This window comes from Protopterus annectens, chromosome 17.part0 (assembly GCF_019279795.1).
Source record: "Protopterus annectens isolate FY-2018-M chromosome 17.part0, PAN1.0, whole genome shotgun sequence".
NCBI classification, from domain to species: domain Eukaryota; kingdom Metazoa; phylum Chordata; order Ceratodontiformes; family Protopteridae; genus Protopterus; species Protopterus annectens.
The window spans coordinates 126,981,348-127,004,168 of NC_056751.1; the positions used below are offsets into that span (position 1 = coordinate 126,981,348).

The window sequence follows — 22,821 nt, forward strand, 5'->3', positions numbered from 1 at the left end:
AACATATTTTCTAGCAATAGGTTTACAATGCAGATTAGTTTTCTTTTCAAAACCTACAGATCAAAGTACAGGCTAAAATATCTGGAAGGTCACTTGTATGAAAGCAAGGGGATAAGATGATGACAGGACAGAACAATAAAATAGGAAAGGGGTTAGTAAATTAGAGATATTCACTTACTTTCAACTTCTTTAATCTTCATTTCCCATGGTATACACGTAGTCTTAAAATTATCAAAATCTCTTTTAAATTTAATCCATTTCTGCAAATAGATTAATAATTGGGTAGAATAAATATTATTATGTCAAACAATATAACATACTTCACTGGAAACTAGTTTTTACATGGCTCCTTACCTTTAGCATCATCATTTTATAGGCAAAAAATTTTCTTCCTTTTCCCTTCCCCAAAGCACCTTCAAATTTCTCTACGAATGCCTGGGCTTTCCTAAATATGAAACACAGAATTTAGAATATGGTATGGTTTGAATGTGGCCTGAATTTATGGCACTGGACTGATTGGTTATTAGGAAATACTAATATTACAGTCAGCCACACCTCTGATAATAATATAAACAGGACCATAAACTGAAAAAATCACCCTGGAAGAACGACCAGCACTGAAGGCAAGGTTTATTAACCCAAAATACATAACACGTATCCTTATATTGCAATCTAAAAACACTTAACACATAAAAGCCCCGCTTTCCACACGTTTTCATCTTGAAACAGACTTCATCAGATGTGAAACATAAGTGAAGTACTACGTTTAAGTACACTATGCAATTAAACAAAACACCAATCAGAACAGCAAAAAATAAAACAAATAAAGCAATCAACCCCAAATCCATGCCCCAAATACAATTAACTTGTATATATTTTTTTGCTGTTCTGATTGGTGTTTTGTTTAATTGCATAGCGTACTTAAACGTAGTGCTTCACTGATGCTTCACATCTGATGAAGTCTGTTTCAAGATGAAAATGCGTGGAAACCAGGATGTTTATGTGTTAAGTGTTTTAGCTTGCAATATAAGGATGTGTGTTACGTGTTTTGAGTTAATGAACCTTGCCTTCACTATTCCGGTACTGGTCACTCTTCCAGGGTGCTTTTTTTTCTGTTTATAATATAAAAAGGACCACAACTCTTTATCAGATTTTGTGTCATTGCATTAAAAATTAATTGAAAGCTGTTGTAGAACTAGAGGTCTGGAAAAGCTAACTAACTAGTTGTACAGTGCCAAATCTTGCCCCTTGTGGCTTAACATCTTTTTTATTTTTTTTTAAGTAATGAGATGGAAAGAGCCTGGGCAGCCACGGTGGTGCAGTGGTTAGCATTGCCACCTCACAGCAAGAGGTTCTCCGGTTCGATTTTTGGCAGGGGTGCCTTCTGTGCGGAGTCTGCATGTCCTCCCTGTGGCCGCGTGGGTTTCCTCCAGGTGCTCTGGTTTCCTCCCACATCCCAAAGACATGCAGTAGGTGGACTGGACACTCTAAATTGGCCCTAGGTGTGAGTGTGTGTGTGCCTTCTGTGGAAGATTGGGCACCAGGCTGGCAACATGACACAGTAAAAACTCCATTGCCAATCATGAGCGGACAGATGATCCGCAGTGGCAACCCCTAACCGGGAAAAGCCGAAAGAAGAAGAATGAAATAGAAAGAGCCTAATTACAAGCTCGTGTGCCCCCTCTGCATTACTAGTTCGACTATTTTCATTGACTATACATCACCACAAGTATATTCAGTGCCAAGATACATACATGATTGCAAATAGTTCCATGACTAACAGAACATTTGATACACTAAATCTGGAAGGATTAACATAATGATATACTGAATCAATAAATGCATAATACACATGCTAAAAATATTGTTACACGTTTACTATTTACAGACAATAAAACTAGAGACAAGGTTTAAGTATGAAATAATGTAAATGTCCCAATCAACAGTGGCTAAAAAATACATGGAAATTCAACAACAGATGGGGAGTGCTTCATGACATAAAATTCATCAGTCTGTATCAGCTAAATATCCACATAACAGAGAGAGCAAAAGTGATTGATGATATTTAAAAATGCCGACAGAAAAAAATTATGTTAGGACATTCAATAAATGCCAGATGTTTAATACCTTCATTGACGTTTGACACAAAACCTAAACAGAAATCCTTTATAATCCAAGTGAATGTGTCCACCATAATCAAGCAAAATGCACAAATCTCAGATTTACTCAGGAATCAAATGTTATTCGCAGGTTGCCTTCATCCCAAAGCTGGGAAGCAAAACATTACATAGAGCCAAAAAAAGTCATACATTCAGATAAGGAAATGAATGCCAGCAAGGACATTGTAGGACTGCCTTGATACTGGCTGCACCACATGCAGATTTGAAGGCATATGACAAGACAACAGTTACATGTCTTTACCTTCACCCATCATCACCCTGGAAACTAACTTATCTTGGTCACACCCAGGAGGAAGTAAAGCAGTTGTATCATGTAATAAAATGTATTTTATGCAGTCTCACTGCATCATGTAATAAGATGTATTTTATGCAATCTTAATGAATTGGTCCTTGCAATGATATAAGTCAACATGCATAGAGGAAACCATGTCTAAATGAGGACTGGAATGGGAAGTGGGAAACTCTATAATCAGCAGCAGGAGTAAAAGTCCTAAACTACGGACACAGCATTCCTATCAGTATGCTAGTTGTCTTTTGAGGTATGTTATAAGACAAACTGGTTTCATTTAGCTATTCTGCATAGTAGGGCCTTTTTCTATTATACAAGCAGCACAATATACCAGTTTAACACAGAGAGAAATTAAATGTGCAGGTTATTGTTTGCTTAACATTTTGCTCTGGGAAGAGGCCTACTTGCACCACCAGGAGAATTATGTCAATGAACATGGATCTGATGCTACTCCTGTATACTGGCCTAGGCATCCCACACACTAAAAAATATTTCTAGCTCTGGAGTTTTACAGAATGTAGCTACTATTCTAGAATGGTTCCAAAAGATGAATTAATGGGGTTAAGCAATAACACAAAGAAAGAGAGAATTAAAAAAAGTACAGTTGTGTAAGTTGAACGTACCATAATAGTAGATGACTGAATGATCATTCCTGCAGTAACCTTAGCAATATTGGTTATACTTTGCCAATGATATAATGTCAGGCCAGCTTCCAAAGCTTCTGGGCATCTTCCATGTACCCAAACTGTCAAGCAGCTTGAGCTGAGCTGAGTAAAAGACAACTTTGAGCATGAAGCCCTTCAGAGGTTTCCTGCCAGCAGAGACAGGAAGGCTGAACCCTGAAAGGACAATGCTAGGAACAAATATAAATAAATAAATGTTTACATCCTGGCATAAAAATCACCACACCAAAAAAAGAAGGGGGATGGAGAAAGACAGCAGCTACTGCATTAATGATCATTCAAACATCTACTGTTACATTAAGTCCAGCTTGTACAGCTGTACTATGTTCACCATATTGATCACTACTGCGGTAGCCTTAGCTATATGGGTTGAGCATCACAGCTAACTACATTTAGGAGATGGAAGGAGAAGAGTCCAGGAGCCCTGGAGAATGGTCCTAGCAATGCTTGATCTGGAGCTAGAGAAGGAATCTAGTTTGTAGTGCTTTGTTAAAAGTATTATAGAGGACCAAGTAGCAGGTTCTAAAATACGTCTAGAATCCTACCCTTTCCAAAAAGCCATTGATTAATCCAATGCCCTGGTAGAGGGGGCTTAACCCTGCCTGGAACAGATTTGTTATGGTGAGTATAACGAAAGGTAATAGCCTATTTGGAACTAGTCTGTTTTGTCACAGGTTGTCCTTTATCCTTACCTTCACAAGAAATGTACAACTGATCTGAAGAGCTGAAAGATTTAGTTCTGTCAAGATAGTACCTGAAATGTCTGCGGATATCCAAGGTATGGAGTGTCCTTTCTCTCTCATTTTTAGGTTCAGGAAAGAATATGGGGCAATGGCTAGGTTGGCTTAAAGTAAACTCAGATACCTCTTTAGGCATAAAAGAAGGATTAGTTCTCAAAGAAACCTTGTCCCAATGGAAAATGAGATAAGGTTGATTCACCACAAAAGCTTGCAACTCAGGTACCCTTCTTGCACAGGTCAGAGATATTAGTAAAACTGTTTTCCATGTTAAAAACCTCAAGTCAGACAGATTAGTTAGTTCAAATGGAGCAAGTGTGAGCTTTTTTAAGACAAAATTAAGATCCTAAGAAGTGGCCGCTGGTTTTCTTGGAAGCGTCTTTTGCAAAATCCTTTTTGAGAACATTTTGACATGAGACTGCATTGAAAGAGGAGGATTCGTGGGCAGACATGCTGAAATGGATGATAAATGAACCTTGACAGAGCAGTAAGAAAGGCCATGGGATAGTAAACTTGCACAAATATTGTAAAACCAGAAAATAATTAGCCCTAAATGGGTGATGGTTATATTGTTGGCAGCAACTAGAAAACCTTTTCCATTTGCTAATATATAACTTTCTAGTAGCAGACTTACTGCCTCCATTAGTACCTGCTGCACATCCTCATTAAATAGTTGCCTAAAATGAATTAAGACCAGGCATCATCCAGGCAGTCAGTTGAAGATGATTGATGTTGGAGTGTATCAAAAACCTCTGTTTTTGTGTGAGTAATTACAGCCTGTGAGGATGCTTGTGGCAATTGCCCCTGGCCATAACAAAAGAAAGGATAACCATGGTTGCCTGGGCCAATCTTCAGAATTACCCTGGATATTAGTGGAAAGGGTAGAAAGGCATACAGGAACATTCCTGTCCAAAGAAAAGAAAAAGCATCTGTCTTCCCAGCCTTCTTGCATGGAGTCCTGGAACAGAATTTTGTCATCTGATTGTTCAGAGAGGAAGGAAAGATATCTACTTGAGGAACTCCCCATGAATGGCTCAAACCTTGGAAGACCCCCAATCTTGTTTCCATTTATGAGGGTCTGCCCTGGTCCTGCTCAGCGTGTCTGGCACGCAGTTTTGATCTGATGGAATATATGATGCCTGTAGAGTGATACTGGGCTGTGAAGCAATATCCTTATTTTACCTCTCAACTGTACAGATTTTCTCAGAATGTCCAGATTTTTGCCTGATATTTTTGGTCTGATCCTCATAAAAATTGTGTTTTCTTTACAAATTACTGGGATGATCATCTAAGGATTAAAGTCACTAAATAATGACATGCATTTGAGTTTCAGACTTCATATCCTTCAGAAAATGCATGCTAGCACATATTTTGCTATTGCAGCAAGTTTTTAAGTTTATAAGAGCAATATTTAAAATGTGTCCCTACTTTTTGGCCTTTGTCCCCCATTATGTCAGGCATTTTCTACTACACAGCTTTTGCTGGAGATTTGCATCCTGTTAGTTTGAACAGATCAGGGCTTTTAAGCCATTGAGCTTTTGTGGCTTTTACTTTAGTTTGTGGTTTATTTGTATTTCAGTTTGTGAATGTCAGGCTTTGTCCAAATTTCTTGCACTAAGAGGTTGAGAGGTATGTCTGTAACCACTTGAAGAGGTCCCGGGTACTAATGATGGTTTAGAGAGCTGAGTGTCTTGACCACAGCAAACATCTCCTTGATATATATACTGTATGTGTTTGCATCTGTGCTTGGTGTCAAGCATACCCTACATTTTGATCCCTTCTGAAATTGCTCTCCAAGCAAAGTCCAAAGCGGTTGTGATGACTGACTGCTTTAGAGCAGGGAGGGAGAAGGGGAAACCTGTATTTAAGGATATCTGTTGTCTCCACCAAAAGATTTTTCTTCTAAGGGTGTTAATGCTGGGACCAAAGAGATTTCAGATACCACGGTTTTTTTCTCACGAGGAATCTTGTCAGGGGTATCATGGGAATCACAGATGCCATAAGACCCAAAATCCTGAAGTATTCCCTCACAGTGACTGATAACCAAGTGGAAAATCTTGTAAGCAGATCTAAATAAAGACATACTTTTTCCTGTGGAACAAAAGCTCTTTGAACTGAGGTGTCTGACATCCCAAGAACACAATACTGTGTGAGGGAGTGAAAAAATACTTTTGAATGTTCTCTTGGAATCCCAGCTTGTGTAAGAGATATCTCACCCAAGACAGAAATTCCTGATGTTTTGAAAAAGACTGCAAAGATAAGCAAATCATCTAAATATGAAAAAATATGGATACCCTGTAGCATACACTATAACTAGAGATAGACACTTTGTGAATACTGTTGGTGAACTGATAATCCAAAGGGTAAGGCAGAGAACTGATAATGTGATACAGACACACAAAACCTTAAGAAATGTCTGAAAACTGGATGAATAGGTATTTGATGATAACCATCTTTTAAGTCTAGTGTTGACAGGAAACATGAAACAGGAAGAAGGGATAACAGGTTGTGAAGTGGCATCATTTTGAATTTGAGCACTATCACAAACAGCTTTAGGAAAGAAAGATCTAAAACTGGTTTCCAAGCATTTTCTTCTTTCTTTGACACTATTAACATCCTTGAATAAAATCCATTCCCCACCTGGAAAGGAGCAACTGGTTCTATCACTCCTTGGGGCAGCATGCAATGAAGAATAAATGAAAAGAAAACAGTCTGATCTGTAGGACGAGGAATGACCCCCTGGAAAGGAGGAATTTCCTCCAACTGCCATCTGTAACCCTGATTAATAATTTTTAGGACCCATTTGTCTAAAACAATCTGTTGCCGAAGACAGAAATGGAGATTCAGACTTTTTGGAAGAAAAAGGGGGCCGAGGTCTATTAAAAAGTCATTTAGACTTAATTGAGTATCCTTGGTTTTATGAGGTTTGAGATTTCATTTTGGAACCCCCTTACCATTTCTTCTTAAATGTCTGTTTACCTGAATTCTCTTGAAAGTTTTTATTCTGTTTTTTTTTTTTTTCCAAAGTTGGATGAGGAGAAAGAAAATCCCTTGGACAATTTGGAAAAGGTGGGCTGAAAAATCCTAGAGATTCCTTGAATCAGCTTGCCCCTTTCATCACTTGGCAGCCATGCAAACCTCCTATAAACAGCACCAGTGGCCGGAGCCCTGGAAGAAGTATCAACACACTCATATACGCACTCTGCAAACAAGGAATAGTGACTTGTGCAATAAAAGAAACAGTTATTTAAGGCAGTCTTTTCCTCACAAGAAGAAACTGCAGATAAATCATTCCTCATATTTTCACAATTTGTCAGAACAAACTTTAACACGAGTCTGACAGTTCAAAATTCTGAAAAATCAAAATTGCAGACGTTTACATTTTTTCCCCAAACCTATCAATAATTTTCCCATCCTTATCACAAATAGTAGGATTGGAATTAACAAAGTGCTTAGCAGCAGAAAAGCCGAAAAGGCAAACAAACAGCAGCAGTGGGATCAGATAAGGCTACAGCTGCTGGGTCAGGTTTTGAAACAGTGTATAAAAAAAGTAAAGATGGAACTTTATACATTATATTTGCCTTTTTAGTGGCAGCTGGCAGGCTATCAGGAAAATTGCAGGCAGTAACACACACATCTTCTAAAGAAAACAGAACACGAGGAATTGGTGTAAGTTCTGGAAAATCCTTCAGTAATGATTCATAGTATTTTCTGAGGGACTGAGAAACCTCATTGTTCTACCACTGAAAACACTGGCCCATTCTAGCAGTAGTTTCACAGAAAGAGAAATCCCCACAGGCTAAACCAGAAACTGAGCTCTCCCCTGAGTCTGAATCAGAAATCTGAGTGGAAAAGAAACAAGAATCCATCCCTGCATCTTCCTGTTCAGATTCAGAATCTTCAATCTCTTCAGGAAAAGAGGAATTCATCTTTTATTTACCAGAAAATACTTTACAAGAAGGATCAGTTTGCCTGAATTAAATCCTGAGCCAGACAGAGTAAACTACTCCTATTCAAAGAAATTTGAAGAGAAGTAGATAATGTTTGGTTTTCTGTTTCTTTTGACAGGAAGACTAGAGCCACCCATGTTACTAATGACAGCAATTGCTTCCTCAAGGATGGGCACAGCATTTTGACACAATAGGACAACTTTCCCTGGTCCATCTCCCAGTGATAAATGTACTGGTTGTCAAATAGTACAGGATCACACCCTGAATAAGTGCCCCTTTCTTACTGGGGATCAGTAGAATAGCCACGGTGGGGTGAAGTGGGCAACCATCCTGGGCACAAAGTGTTGGGGGGTGCAATCAGGCATCCAATCCTGATCGCATTTTACTGCATACCAACTTTTAAATGTTGGTATTGTATTTGCAATCAAACCTAAGCACTGCAGCTCTCTGTGTGTGGTCTAAACTGTAGCAAATGCTTGCTACATTTGTAGAAAACAATTTGCTACAATTTAAAAGAAAAACAAATTTGTTTCTTTTTTTAACAAAAACCTGAGCACTGCAGTACTCTTGGGGGGGGTAGTACAAATTACAGCAACTGCTTCCCAAAAGCATAGCTGGCTTAACCAACACCCTGTGCTGGTACCATGAACCAGAGCACTACCTCCTCTGAGCAAAAAAAAAAAAAAAAAAAGGATTTTAATAAGCCAGTTGCTATATAGCAGTGATCGGCTTATTGCAGTTTGATGCATGCTCCCTCCAGATCTTCCAGAGAAGAGCCAACAAAAATGGTTGTTCCTTCTACTGGCACACCAGCCAGGTGGCCATATGCATGGCATGCCTTCTACTTTGCTCCAGCCCTTCTAGTCACAATTTTGTGCCCTCCCTGCAACCCCCTCCCCTTCCCACATGTTGTTAAAAAAAAATCACTTAAACTGTAGCAAACTGCCTGTTACAAATGTAGCAAACAGCTGCTACAGTTTATACCATGACTATATGGAGTGATACAGCATCCATGTTATAGTTAAAAAAAAAATTCTCTTTTAAACTGCTTGCTGCAAATATACCAAACAGTTGCTGCAGTTTATAAGCTGGCTATACATAGCACTATGGCACTCATGTTATAGTTTAAAAAAACTACTTTTAAACTATAGCAAACTGCTTGCTGCAAATGTAGCAAACAGTTGCTACACTTTATACCCTGCTTGCAGTTGCTACAGATTAGATTACACACGGAGTGCATGGCACTCTGATTTGACTGTAAATGCAATAGTGGTTTTTAAAAACCCATATTACAATAAAGACATTCAGATCGGCTGATCATGCCAGCCAACACTTTGCTCCAGGGCAGTTACCACTCTCGCTCCACCCTAGCTACACTACTGCTGCTTCATACATTTACAGCAAGCACTTTACTACAATTTCAAAGAAAAAAAAAGATTTGTTTCTTTCTCCTTTTTTTTTCTTTTAACACAACTAAATACTGAAGTAGCAGGGTCACAGAACAAGGCACAGAAACAGGACCTGACTGGTTCCCCATTTCACAAACCCCATGTGTGGCTATTTGGATCCTTTTATAATTGTTCCTCAGCCAAGGATGGGTGGGATGGGAGACAGAAACAGGACATGGTTGGCTGGTTGACTTCTGCATTTCAGGAGCACCAGCCACCAGTTTGTGGACTTTTTTTTCTCCTCAATAATGTTGAGGGGCATCATATCAAGGAATGGCTCTGGTCACAAGATGAGCCAGCTATGCCTCTGCTAGGGATTATTCATTTAAAAGTGGAATATTTTCAGATTTGTTTATTGTGGACATTACACTAGCACTGTGACAGCACTGTAGGAATCATGGTTAAGGGGCAAAGAATATGACAAAATATAATCATGTTTAACAATACTGAATTTCTGCCTCAGTGTTAGAAAACAAAACTTTGATTTCTAAAGCTATGTATACTTACCACATTAACCCCATTAGATTATAGAGTTTCAAATTTGGAATTGAATGCACAGCATAAAGATAATATTAAGGTACTCATTTTTTTCTGCAGGATGGGCACATATGAGTTACTATCGCCTGTTTAGTGAAGACTCAGAGGACAATAACCTTTTTTGTAGTATGCTTTTAACAGGTAGAGCAGTTGCAAATGTATAATTACTTCCATTACTAAGGCACGGAACTGCTTGGGTGAGTACTGTGAAGAGCAAATGTCTGTCTTATGTTCATAGGTGCATAGGTTTTTACTAGGTATGAGGTGAAAGAAACCAGGAGGAGCTTAGCTCAGTTTCCCAACTACCCCAGGACATCATCTGCTTAAGTGAACTGCTCAGAGTCACACAATCAGAAAATGGAGGCTGGAGAAATCAAACACTAACCCACAGGGAACAGTTCACTAATAGCTTATAGTCCCAATACTTAGCACTAGCTGCCAGACTATCTCTCTGTGGAAAGATTATATGATCATAGGAAGTTACTAGGCTATTGGCCCTGAGGTCCCTACAAGCCTAGCAAATAATTTAGCCCATGTTCTGACAAGTCAGCACCTGATGCCCCTGTCCAGCAGGGACACAGGTGGAATCCCAGGGGTGTATTTCCTGTTCCCCATCCAGTTATCCAGGTTGTGCTTAAAAAGGGATAATGAGGTACTCTGCTTGATGTGGAGAGAGAGAGACTATTCCACAGAAGGGGGATTTTCTGGGACACAAATCTGTCCTGCCAGCAAGTCCTACTGAGGTCACAGACCAGGTTGAGGTCATGCATGCAGGTTACTCGAGTGAAGCTTGACTTGTGGATATGCAGCAGTCCCATCAAGGTGGGGTCTCAGATTCTGTATGAGATTGAGTAGAGGGACAGGACTTTTAACCTATCTGTGTAGGGTAGCTGTTTGAGGCCCTGGAATCTCCTGGTGAGGAACCACTGTGGTCTCTCCAGCTGCTGCATGTGCTTTGTGAGGTACATGCCAAAAGGGGCTTTGTACTCAATAATGGATCTTATAAGGGAAGAATACAGGAATGTTATGACCTCCTTGTCCCTGGATGAAACACCCTTCCTAATGAAGTGGGCCATGTAGAAATCCTTTCATACAACAGAGGCAATATGGTGGTCAAGCATACAGTTTCTATCAGCCTGGGTGCACAAGTCTGACACAATTGATTGTGTGCTTAGGACCTTGTTATCAATGTGATAATTTGACGGGACGTCACTCGCCCCAAAGGGGATGATGATGCATTTTTGGTATTCAGTTTGAGACCATGTTTCTGGCACCAGTCATTTGTTTGGGTGAGACTGTCTTGGAAGATGTCCACATCACTAGGGGAAATGATGACAGCATCCAGCTTGCAGTCATCTGCAGACATGGTCAGCCATAGTCCACTGTTGTTTGCCTGCACCTCAGAAAAGTATATCCCAAACAACAGAGGCCCCAAGACCAATCCCTGGGGTACTCCACTTGTTACAGTCTACTGCTTGAGGTGGCTTCCCCTATTTTGACTACGGGAGTTCTATCAGTGAGCCAGTTTGCTACCCATATGGTAACATATGGATGAATTGATAGCTATTTGAGAAAGTTTATCTATTATACCCAAGTGGAGAATAGTGTCAAAGGCCTTCGCCAGGTCAAAGTAGGCGGTGTGCACCATCTTCCTCTAGTTCATGGCTTTGTTCACTGTCTCAAAGAAGTCAACCAAGTTTAACAGGCATGACCTTCCCTTGACAAAACCAAACTGTATGAGATCAAGTGTTTGGAGGTTGCCAATGTCCTTGTTAATGAGGTCCATGATAATCCATTCCATGGGCTTGCAGATCAGGCTAGTTAGGCTGATGGGTGTATAATTTCCTGTATTGGTGGATGCTCCACCTTTGTGAATGGGATGACACTGGCTATCCTCCACTCAGCTGTGATGAAGCCGGTACTCAGGCTTTGGCTGCATAGGGAGCCTAATGGTGTTTCAAGTTCCTGCCTGAGTTCATGCAGGATGCAGCCTGGGATGTTATTGGGTCCATTGGAGGCTGTATTTTTTGCCTTTGAAAGAGCAGTGATGACTTGCTCCCTAGAGATAAGGGGAGGTGGGCAGGTGCTGGGGATGTCCTGATTTACTGATGGGGTACAGAGGGGTGAAGTCTTTGCTGAATCTGTCTGCCAGCTGGCAGACAGAGGGGTGAAGTTTTTGCTGAATCTGTCTGCCAGCTGGTTGGCTATATCTAAGGCATTTGTGTATGTGGTGCCCTTAACTACAAGTTCTGAGTAGATCTGAGTGCCTCCTTTGAGATTGCGAACATATGTGAAGAAGGCCTTATGACTGCCTTTAGTAGATGTGGCTAGTTTGGACTTGAAGTTTGCTTTGGAAGATTTCACTAGTGCTCTTATTTGCTTGTTCAAGCTAAGGAGAGATTGCTCCAGTTAGGCACCTGTTCCTTCTTAGTCCTGGACAGCAATTTCTTTTCCTTTTATTATACAGTTTATTTATTGCAGATGTCCACCAGACAGGTTTACTCTTCCTTGAAGAGGAGGATTTTGGCCTGTCAGATATTCCTGATTCCATGCAGCTATGCATATGTCCATATAGTACTTTGGTGTAGATTTGGACATTTTTGCTAGTTCCTATGGAAGTGAAGGGGGCTTTGAAGCAGTTTATACCTTCCCTCAGGTGGTTGTAATCAGCTTTGGAGAAGTTTTTTTGTTTGACCCTATCTAGGGGGGGGGGGGTCGGGGGAGATGTTGGCTTTGAAAGTGACCATTTCGTGGTTGGATCTTACCAGGGAGGATGACACTGTAGGAATGCTGCAGTGGTTACTCATGTTGGTTAATACCAAGTCAAAGATATTATCACCTCTTGTGGGGGTGTCGACCAGCTGGTCTAAGGCATTTGCATTGACAAAATCAAGGAATCTCTGGGCATTTGTGTTTTGGCATGAGTAGTTCTTCCAATCTATGGTTGGATTGTTAAAGTGGTCCAGGATCAGGGTAAAGGGTTTAATCTTGATAGATTCAAAGAGGTCCACATAGGTGGAGTGGGCATCTTGAGTCAAAGTTGGGGGCCTGTAGCTAGCTATGACTTGAATAGGGGTCTTGTCAACAGTTAACTGCACCTGGAGTATCTAATGTGCATCATACTGTTTGACCAGCCTGGAGGTGTGTATGACTTTAATATATATTGAAACTTCACCGCCTTTTGCTTTGCTGCCCACAGCAGATTACAATGACAGGTCACAATCAAAATATAACAGCAAGGACTTGGTGGGCTTCAATGAGACACAATAAACTTATTAAAAAGAAAATACTTTAATGCTTCATTTCTTTCATTTATGCTGACAGTTAACTTTGTCAATTCTTTATCTTGTCAACAATGTTAATTGCAGTTCCTTTTTGTTGATGTTTGCTTTATCAAACGTCTGACTAATTGAATGCCTGTGTTACTGAAAAGTTAAGTTGTTTGTGTGAGGTTTGGGCATGCGTCTGTGTGGGTTTGCAGGTTAGGGTTAGACAGTTATGGTTAGGTAAGGGGTACAGTTAAGTCTAAGGATAGTTTTAGTGTTGTGAGTGTTTGTATGTGTTCTGTGTCAGAGGAGTGTCTTGATTAGTGGTACTGTTAGGGAAAGGGTTTTTCTTAAGGTAACATACAGTGCTGGGGCAGGGTTAGAGTTAGCACACGATGGTGCATGGGGATGAAGAGATCCATTATGCTTTGCCATTAGCCAAGCCAGAGAAAAAGTTAGAAACAAAAGCTAAACTCCAAGAATGAAGTACATGGAATAATTGTTAAACCAGGTTGAAAATAACTGTATGAGAAACTGTGACACCCTAAAAGAAAAATAGTGCTGAATGTGGCATATACATACTGCATTTTCTGAAATGTTAAGAGGAATACATTGGGGAAACTTTTGTTACAGCATAAAGTGTTTATTCTGGAGCATATATGAAAGAAATGTTCTGCAGAATTGTGTTGCACTATATTCCTGAGAAACAAAGTCAGCCAATTCTGTGCACTGGAAAATGATGTCTATAGACTGAATAGTGTATTCTGAAGTACAGCTTAAGCAGTGGTGGCCTGAGAAAACCTAACAAAGTATGTGACTTGCTAATTGTTCACAGACTAGACATGATATGCTATTATGTTTTGAAACTGTTAAAAGTAGTGACAACTATAATACCAGCATTACTGCTACATTGTCATTGTGCTGTGCTCACACAGAAAAAGAGGATTGTGAGACAGAAAAAACAGGTGATATACTGATAAGGCAAGTCTACTAAGGAAGAGTTGTTGCATCTAAATAAACCTTGTGCGCTGGAAAGAGGACTCCAAACAAAAGGAAGCATTAGCAGTAAAAGAAAGGTTAAGAAACAAAGGAAAAACTGCTCACTTTATAATGTGCTATGTGGAATCATAACAAGCAAGGTAATTCAAAGTATATCATGCTACAACACTGAAAAGAAATACTGCTTACATGAATTACATCACTTTTGTGAATTGTCTGGTGTTTTAAGCAAGTAAAAATCACTGCTAGAAAATGTAATGAATGTTCGCTGTGAAACTAAAACAAAATATTGTTGCTTATGAACTGCATTGTATAGAAACTGCATGTAGCCGGGAGCTGTGCATGAAGGAGTTAAGTTCATATTTTTCAGAAGTGAAAAGAAAAGAAAGTATAATGTGCAGTGTATAAAAAGGAACCATTACAAATGTCAGAACTGCATGCAGTACTGAATATTCTGATGTACTGTTTGAAACTGTTCTCTCTGATGAACAGTTATAACAAATGTGACAAGTGGATGAAGCATAAATAAAAGTAAGACTTCCTGAGTAGTGAATTATTAATAATGAGAAACTACAACACCAATGAAAGTAATCATACTGGGGTCCATGTTCAGTCATCGAATGAGAAATCCATCAAAACTCTATTCATCGAACTTAAAACATTGAACATTCACGTCGGTGAACGTTCAGTCATCGAATATTTTACCCAGGAACAGAGCTAGTTGGACAGCATTAGGAAAGTTGCCCTTTTCCCCAATGTAGTGTGATCTCGGAGTTGGTATATATAAGTAGGAGTGTGTGGGGGTGCAGCTCCCACATTGAGGGGTGTGGGGGCATATCTACCCCCACCTGGGTGGGTTTAATATACTGCAGTGTGTGTTTATGTATGCATGTTGGTCCACAATCTCTTTTCCCTGGGTAAAATATTTGATGATTGAACGTTCGCTGAAGTGAACGTTCGATGTTTTAAGTTTGAGGAATAGAGGTTCGATGGATTTCTAACTCAATGACTGAACATAGACCCTGATACTCTGTGCCCATATAAGAATTTGCTCTAGAGATAAAAAAAATTGGGCTCTCATGGCAGTTAAAATGGTTGCTTTGTAAACCAAAATTTTCTATTGCACTATCTGTTATGAAATTTCTGTGGCATAGCACTGGTAAAATTTTTTGAAATTAAAGTTCGTATGAGGTGTATGACCAATATTCAGACTGTGACACAAAAGTGATAAATGTATAAAACTGCCTAATATTCTGGAAACTTTGTTTCTATCTATGGAAGTTGAAGGCATAGCCAGGCATACAACAACTGCAGCAGTCTTAGATTCTAGTGAAGGCAGTACCACATTAAGTATTTATTCTTTATTTTTATTTATTCTTTGCTAAATGGATTAGTCCCACTAGGCTACTGGCCTCTTTTCATGGGACACTCAAGGTGTTATTTCTTCTACTAAGGGAAATTTGGCCACAACATCAGAGAACTTCCCCTACTTTTTTTTATAGTGTCATGGGATCTTCCACATCCACCTGAGATGCCACCAACATAAGCAGATGGGACCTCAGTTTAACATCTCATCTGAAGGACAGCACAGTTAGGAGTGCACCCCCATAATACTGTATTGCAGTGTCAGCAATTTAATAGCCTGTTGCAGGAATCAAACCTACAGCTTTCTGGTCTTCCAGCACCAAAGCAAAGGCAAATGTAGTGCCTACTTCACCACTAGCACTAAGTGCACTTGCCTAGCATATGCAGGAGCTGGAGAAACTGGAGAATAAACATGCCAATATGAGTATTAAGCCAACCTGGACAGAACCAGATAATAGAAACCTGAATGCTGAATTAATTCCTGCACAGTCACCTTTTGAAATCCAAGATGAGTCCAACCAAGAAGTCCCTATACTTCCCAAATATGTGACAGAAAAGCTTAGTAAAGATTAAGCCCAGGTGAGATACTCTAAAAACGAGTTACATGAAGACAGAATTTTTCCAGCATAAAATGGTAGTTTTAAACAGTACTCGAAGATTCTAGCCAAGGCCAATTTGAAGTTCGACATTCAGTAACATTAGATAAGGGTATATTTAGTGTTATTATGCCAGTATTTATAGGTATTTACTAGGCTGTTGATCCATGTGGATCTTTAGAAACCTAGCCATGCATTCCCATGAAGTTTTTAGTCAATGTATTTTAAGTGCAAACAACCTAGAGATGAGCAGAGCATTTATATGTTGCCCCTATCCATGAGGGGCAAAAGTACTAAACCACATGTGAATTTGCAGTTACCCATCCATTCATCCAGATTATATCTGAATAGTGTAAGAGAAGAACTTTGCTTTATGTAGAGAGGAAGACAATTCCAAAGAAGTGGAAATTTCTGGGATACATATCTATCCCGACACCATGTTCTATTTATGTTGCAAAAGAGTCTGAAATATTTTGAGTAGCTATATATGCCCCCAAGTACTTGCGAAAGTGGTGAAGGTCTGATAGGACAGGGTCTGTTTTGGCCTTGTAAGCAAGGCAGGAATTGCTCCTCAGTAGCCTGTATGACACTAACAGGAACAAGGCTTTCAGATGGTCTGGGTAGTTTTTATGATTTAGGCCTGTAAATTTCTTATTAAGAAAGCAATGTGGACATTCAAATTATATCAAATGTTTGAATGGGTACATACCAAAAGGGGAATTATACTGAGTGATTGGCCTGATGAGTGCAGAATACAGTGGAATGATCACTTCCCTGGACCTTGATGTCATACCCTTAGTAATAAGCTGTGCAATGAAAAAGAACTTTCTTACAATAGTGGGCACATGATGGTTGAAAGACAGTTCATTGTCTACTTAGGTTCCCAGGTATCTATCTACTGGATCAGTTTTTAGGCCTGTGTTGTCACTGTGATAGTCACAATGGACTTCTTGCTTGCTGAAGGATACTATTACACACTTCTTCACATTTATTTTTGTACGTGGTTTTGATACTAGCTATTGGTTTGGGGAAAAGCCCTCTCAGAGGATCAGTAACTTTAATCTCCAAGAAGTAAATGCCAAAGGGAAGTGGCCCAATAACTGAACCCTGGGGTACACCAATAGTGGCAGGTCTTTCATAGGACATAGAACAGCCCACCTTAATTTCCTAGACTCTATTTTTGAGCTAATTTACTATCCAACAAGTTATACAAGGGTTAACATTTAGCTGGCATGATTAATATCCAATACCTAAGTGTGGGATGGTGTTTAAGACCTTTGCAAGGTCTAGGCATGCAGTATGTAAAAATTTGACTTCATCCATTATTTTAGTATCCTTCTCAAAGAAGTCAACCAGGTTAAGTAGGCAGCATCTGCCCTTGACAAATCCCACTAGCTTGGGGTGAAACTTTGTAGGTTACCTTTGTCCTTATTTATTAATTCCCTAATGTTCCTTTCCATAGTCTTACAGATAAGGCTGTTGAGATATTTGGATCAATAATTTTCTTTTTTTTGCTAAATAATTTTTATTTTTTTCGTTTGTAGACAAATTATGATACAGTAAATTTTAAATTACAATTCAAAATAAAAGAAAATAGTTAATAACTATAACAATATGTACAATATTTACAGGTGGTCCAATGAAAAGGATTAACCAATAAGGTTATAAAGAGGAATAATCTCATAGAACTAGTATAACCTTTACTGGCATATATTCACATAAGTTCATCTTAGTTTATGACATTTCAATTTCATGTAGAAGAAATTCTGTCCTTTTGTAATGTGTCTATAAGTATTAAGATTTTATTCCAAGGATTGTCTGTCCAACGTCTGGGAAAAATTCTTTCTTCTTTGACTTTTATTTATTTCTGTGCAGATTCCTTTAATAGAGATATGAAGTCTTCATAACTTGGAGGAACAGTGGATTTCCATTTTCTTGTTATACATTTTCTGGCTACAGCCAGAATAGACCATAAAAGATATTGATCACTTTTACTCATAGTTACTGAGTCATCTACATTCAAAATAAAGATTTTGTTAGAACAAATTTATCATTATAAATGGCTTGAAGAAATCTATTAATATCTTCCCAGAATTTTTTAATGCAATCATAAAATATATGTATCCAATCTGCCTTACACTTTACAGTACATCTCCAGCATGTGGGCTTTTGGGCAGGGTCAAATTTGGCTATTTTATATGGTGTATAAAAGGCTCTATGTAAAATTTCCATGTGAAGATTTTCCATATCTGGAAGTTTGATGTTAGCTTAACTGACAACAAAAGGTCATTTATACCTTCAGATGATAGATTTATTGTCAAGTCCTTTGTTAAAATGTTCACACCATTTTGACCTATTTTGGTTTTATACACTATTAAAATTTTGTATAATTTAGATATAGAAATTAGCTTATTATGATTTCCATAAATCGATTCTTGCATATATTTTATGAACTTAGGTATAGTATTAAAGCTCGAACCATTAATAATTCTACATAAATCACTTGCATATTGTAGTATTTTTTGAAGTTCTGTTCTGTCTATTTCAGATATACTAAACTCATTTATTACTTGTTGGGTGGTTAAAGTACTGTGATTATTTAAGCATTGAAACCAGTAAATAAAGTTTTTGGATTCCCAATTAATGAGTATTTTTTCTTGGATTTTTCTTTAAAATTCTTTGATGTTTTAAATGGTATTAAAAGATCAAACCATAATTTTATATCTGGATTTGTAATTATGAATTTTCTAAATAGATTATAAATATTATTCACATATGATAAATTAGTGGGCTTTGTTGTTTTATTTTGTAAGCTATGACATAGTACATGCCAAAATATGTTGTTATAATTCGCCAAATCCATATTTTTTAATATTTTGTTTTCATTTAAGAAGAAAGTTAAATGTAAAATTTTCCATGTGGATGAATAATTTGGATTTACCCAATTTAGTATAAGTTTAATGATGGAAGCTTTAATATACATTTCTATGTCTGGAAATTTAATTCCTCCCAAGTCCCAGGGTCAAATATGATGTGAGAATGCAATTCTATTCTTTTTTTGGATACCAAAGAAAATCCATTAAAAGTTTCTGTATTGTCTTTATAACTTTTTTATCTGGTAAAATAGGGATTGCTAATGCTATATAGTTTATTTGTGGTAGTAATATCATTTTTATTAACTGTAACCTATCTTCCAAGTTTAACATTAATTTATTCCAGCTATTAACTTGTTTTTGAATTAAATTTTGGATTTTATTATAATTTAAGGTCATGGTAGTATCTATGTTCTCAGATATAAGAATTCCTAGATATTCTAGTGAAGAAACCTTTTCTCCAATTATTTGATATTTATTCAGATGCAAGTCATCTATTTTATTTAGAAGTATATGTTTTGATTTGGATTTATTGAAACAAAGACCTGAAATGGAAAAACATCTTCTACTTGTTTCTCTAATTCTTGCATGGACTCTTCATTCGGTCTTAAAGTCAGCAATATATCGTCAGCAAATAACATGATTTTAGAATTAAATTTATTGTAAAAGTTAATTCCTTCTATTTTAGATCACTTCGTATTGCAGACGCAAATAATTCTATCGCCAGGGCAAACAGGATGGGACACATAGGGCAACCTTGCTTAGAGCCTTTAGTTATTTTGAAAGCTTCCAAGGTAAATGGGCCTAATTTTACATAAGCCAGGTTGTCTTTATATATATTCTTTATTAAATTTATAAAGTTTAATGGGAATTCAAAAAGTTCCAAAATTTTAAATAGATACTTCCAGTTTACCGAATCAAATACTTTCTCTATATCTAATGTGATTATAAGAGCTTCTGAACTGTCTCTGTTCAAAACTTCTATAATGGTTAAAATTCTCTGAATATTGTCATATGTGTGTCTTCCAAATATAAAGCCTGTTTGGTCTTCATTTATGATTTTAGTCAGGGATTTCTTAATTCTATTTACTAAGATAGACATAAAGATTTTATAATCATTATTAAGCAGAAAGATAGGTCTATATGAACTACATTGGGATGGATCACTTTTATCTTTTTTTATAGGGGCAGCGAATATTTCTAGGATGGTGGAGTAATCATTTGAGTTTGAATATCATTTAGCATGTTATGAAGTAGAGAAATTGTTGAATTTGGAAAAATGTTATATAATTCCATTATTATTCCATCCATTCCTGGTGATTTGTTGTTTTTACTTACTTTAATTATATCTTTTATTTATTTTATGGAGATATGCTTGTCCATTTCTACTTTTAATTGGTCAGGTAGTTTTTTATTAAGGAACTATTAAATTTCTGATCTGAAATTAAAATATTATTATCATTATTTCCATAATGCTTAGCATAATAGAACTTAAAAGCTTCAAGAATATCATTCACATCAGATACCTTTTTTTCCCTTTTCCTTCATGTATTATATTTATGATGTTATTTTCTAAGTTCTACTTTTTAATTCTCATTGCTAGATTATGTAAGTGTTTTGGAGAAGTTGACATTGAAGCAAATTTTAGTTTTTCCAAAGCTAGATTTGTTTTATGAGTGAGGAATTCATTGTATTTTTATTTAAATCTATAATTTCTTTTTTTTTTCCTGAGAATCTATTACATCATAAGAACTTGTATTTATTTCTGTTATTCGTTTTGTATGTTATGCAATTCAGATTCCCATTCCTTTGTTTTATTTTTAAACCATCCTATAATCTTGCCATACAAAAAAGCCTTGAGTGTATCCCAAGTTATTATATTATTTGTATCGTTAATAGGATTTGTTTCTAAGAAATATTTGATTTCTGAATCTAGCCAAGGTTTAAACTCTTTTAATTTAAGGATGTAAGCTGGTATTCTAGTCATAGTGTTTAATCTTTTGAAATCAATTTGTAGTTTAAGAATTAAGGCATTATGATCTGAAAGGGGACACGGGATAATAGAAAATTTTGTTATCCTATTGTTTAAATCAGAGGAGACCAATATTTTATCTATTCTTGTTTTAGTATTAAAGCGATAATCGCTATGTGTGTAACTTAATGAGTTAGAATCTTTAAATGTATCTATTAGATTTAAGCTTTCTGACCATCTCTTGAAATATTTACTTACGGATGTGAGACGTAACTTTCTTTTATTAGTTGTTTCAGAGTTATCTAGAATACAATTGAAATCCCCCCCCCCATTATTATCATACCTTTATTTACTTTGTTAATTAATTATATGTGTTTTTAACCGTAGACAATCCTATTCCAGGAATCCAGTAAATATTTATTAAAGTCCAAATTCTATTTTGATATTTTATTATTACAATTGATATTAACCCTTCTTTATCTTCATGTTTGTAAATGACCTGAGGAATAACTACACTTTTTTTCCATAAAATTATAACTCCTCTTGTTTTTTTTTTGTAAAGGGAGTGAGAAAGAATTAGTCACTAGGTTTCCATGTGAAATTATCATCTCTTTTAAAATGAGATTCTTGTATAAATATGATTTGTGCTTTTTGTAATTTCAAATATCTTAGAAAATTCGACATTTTTATAGAATTATTTAAACCATTAATATTTATAGATAATAAAGTTGTATCTGTCATTTTTTTAAGTACTTATTTGTACTTTTGGATTGTTTGTTCTTGAAATTTTGTTTTACCTTGGAAGTTAATGTGTTTTGAGTATTAGATTTATCCTTTCTTTTAAAAGTTATTTTGAAATGAATATATTTATTTCTATTTATGCTTAAAAAAATTTCAAATTGGACCACTGAAAAATGAAAAAGCTGAAAAACATTGCGTTAACATAAATTGAATAAACAATGAATGATTTTACCATTCTAAATCCCAAACATGAAGTGTCTAGCACCTCAAATCTGTTTGGACTTAAAAGTTCAAACAGATTTACCCTCAATAACAATAGTTGCATTAATGAGGAAATGTTGCTTTAAATTGAGCTCCTAAAAAAAATGAAAACTAAAACCAGAGAACAAGATACACTTATTATGTAAATAACATATATACCTAGTCTGTGAAGTTTTGTTCATTACTAATTAGATTCTAAAATGAGATATTATTTCAAATTGCAAACAATTTTAAATAAGACATTTGTTAATTACTTTAACAATATATTAGATGTTCATTTTTCATTAATATTATGAAATTTTTGCAAATTACCAATTGTAAATAATATATTAGCAAATGTCAGATCATTAATTGTCATTAGTGATATTTAACATTGTTATTAATAATAAAAAGTAGAGTGAGTATGATAGATAGATACTGTTTAAAATAAAAGAGATTTTTTTACATATTTTTAGATCTATATAAGGTATTACATCAGCATAGTGAAGTTAATTGACATATAGCTAACCACTTTTTCAAAACCAATTAAAGTCTTTACAGACAATAATATTCATTTATAAGATTTAATATAATAACAGTTAGAATTAAAGCAATATTTATAGTGCTTTACATTAAAGCATTTTCTCATTCTTCAGTCAATGTCAGTTTTATAAATCTGATAGTTCCACAATCTAAAATTAATAAAATGTGTAAAAAATGTCACTCCTAAATTACTTATATGTGATCTTTTGTAGTTCTGTTATTAGTAAGTTATTATTCATAAGATTTTCTCTATTAAGTTCAATTTAAAGATCACACATATCAGAATATTGACTTCTGCTTATCACAAATGTAGTGAATGTCTGGTAACTAGCAAAGGGTCTCAACTTATATGTTAAAACTATAAAACAGAAAGAAGAAAGGTCAAAATAATAGCACTCTTGT

General features: G+C 36.5%; 1 protein-coding gene across 1 annotated transcript in view; it reads right to left on the reverse strand.

The window, feature by feature from the left end:
* TMC2 (transmembrane channel like 2) overlaps nt 1-22,821 on the reverse strand; it is a 499,206-nt gene that overhangs the window by 436,547 nt on the left and 39,838 nt on the right. The window contains exons 2-3 of the mRNA XM_044058938.1: nt 355-445; nt 179-260 (exon numbers count right to left, since the gene is read on the reverse strand). Of these exons, the coding sequence (XP_043914873.1) occupies nt 179-260; nt 355-445 (173 nt within the window). The remainder of the gene's footprint in view (nt 1-178; nt 261-354; nt 446-22,821) is intronic.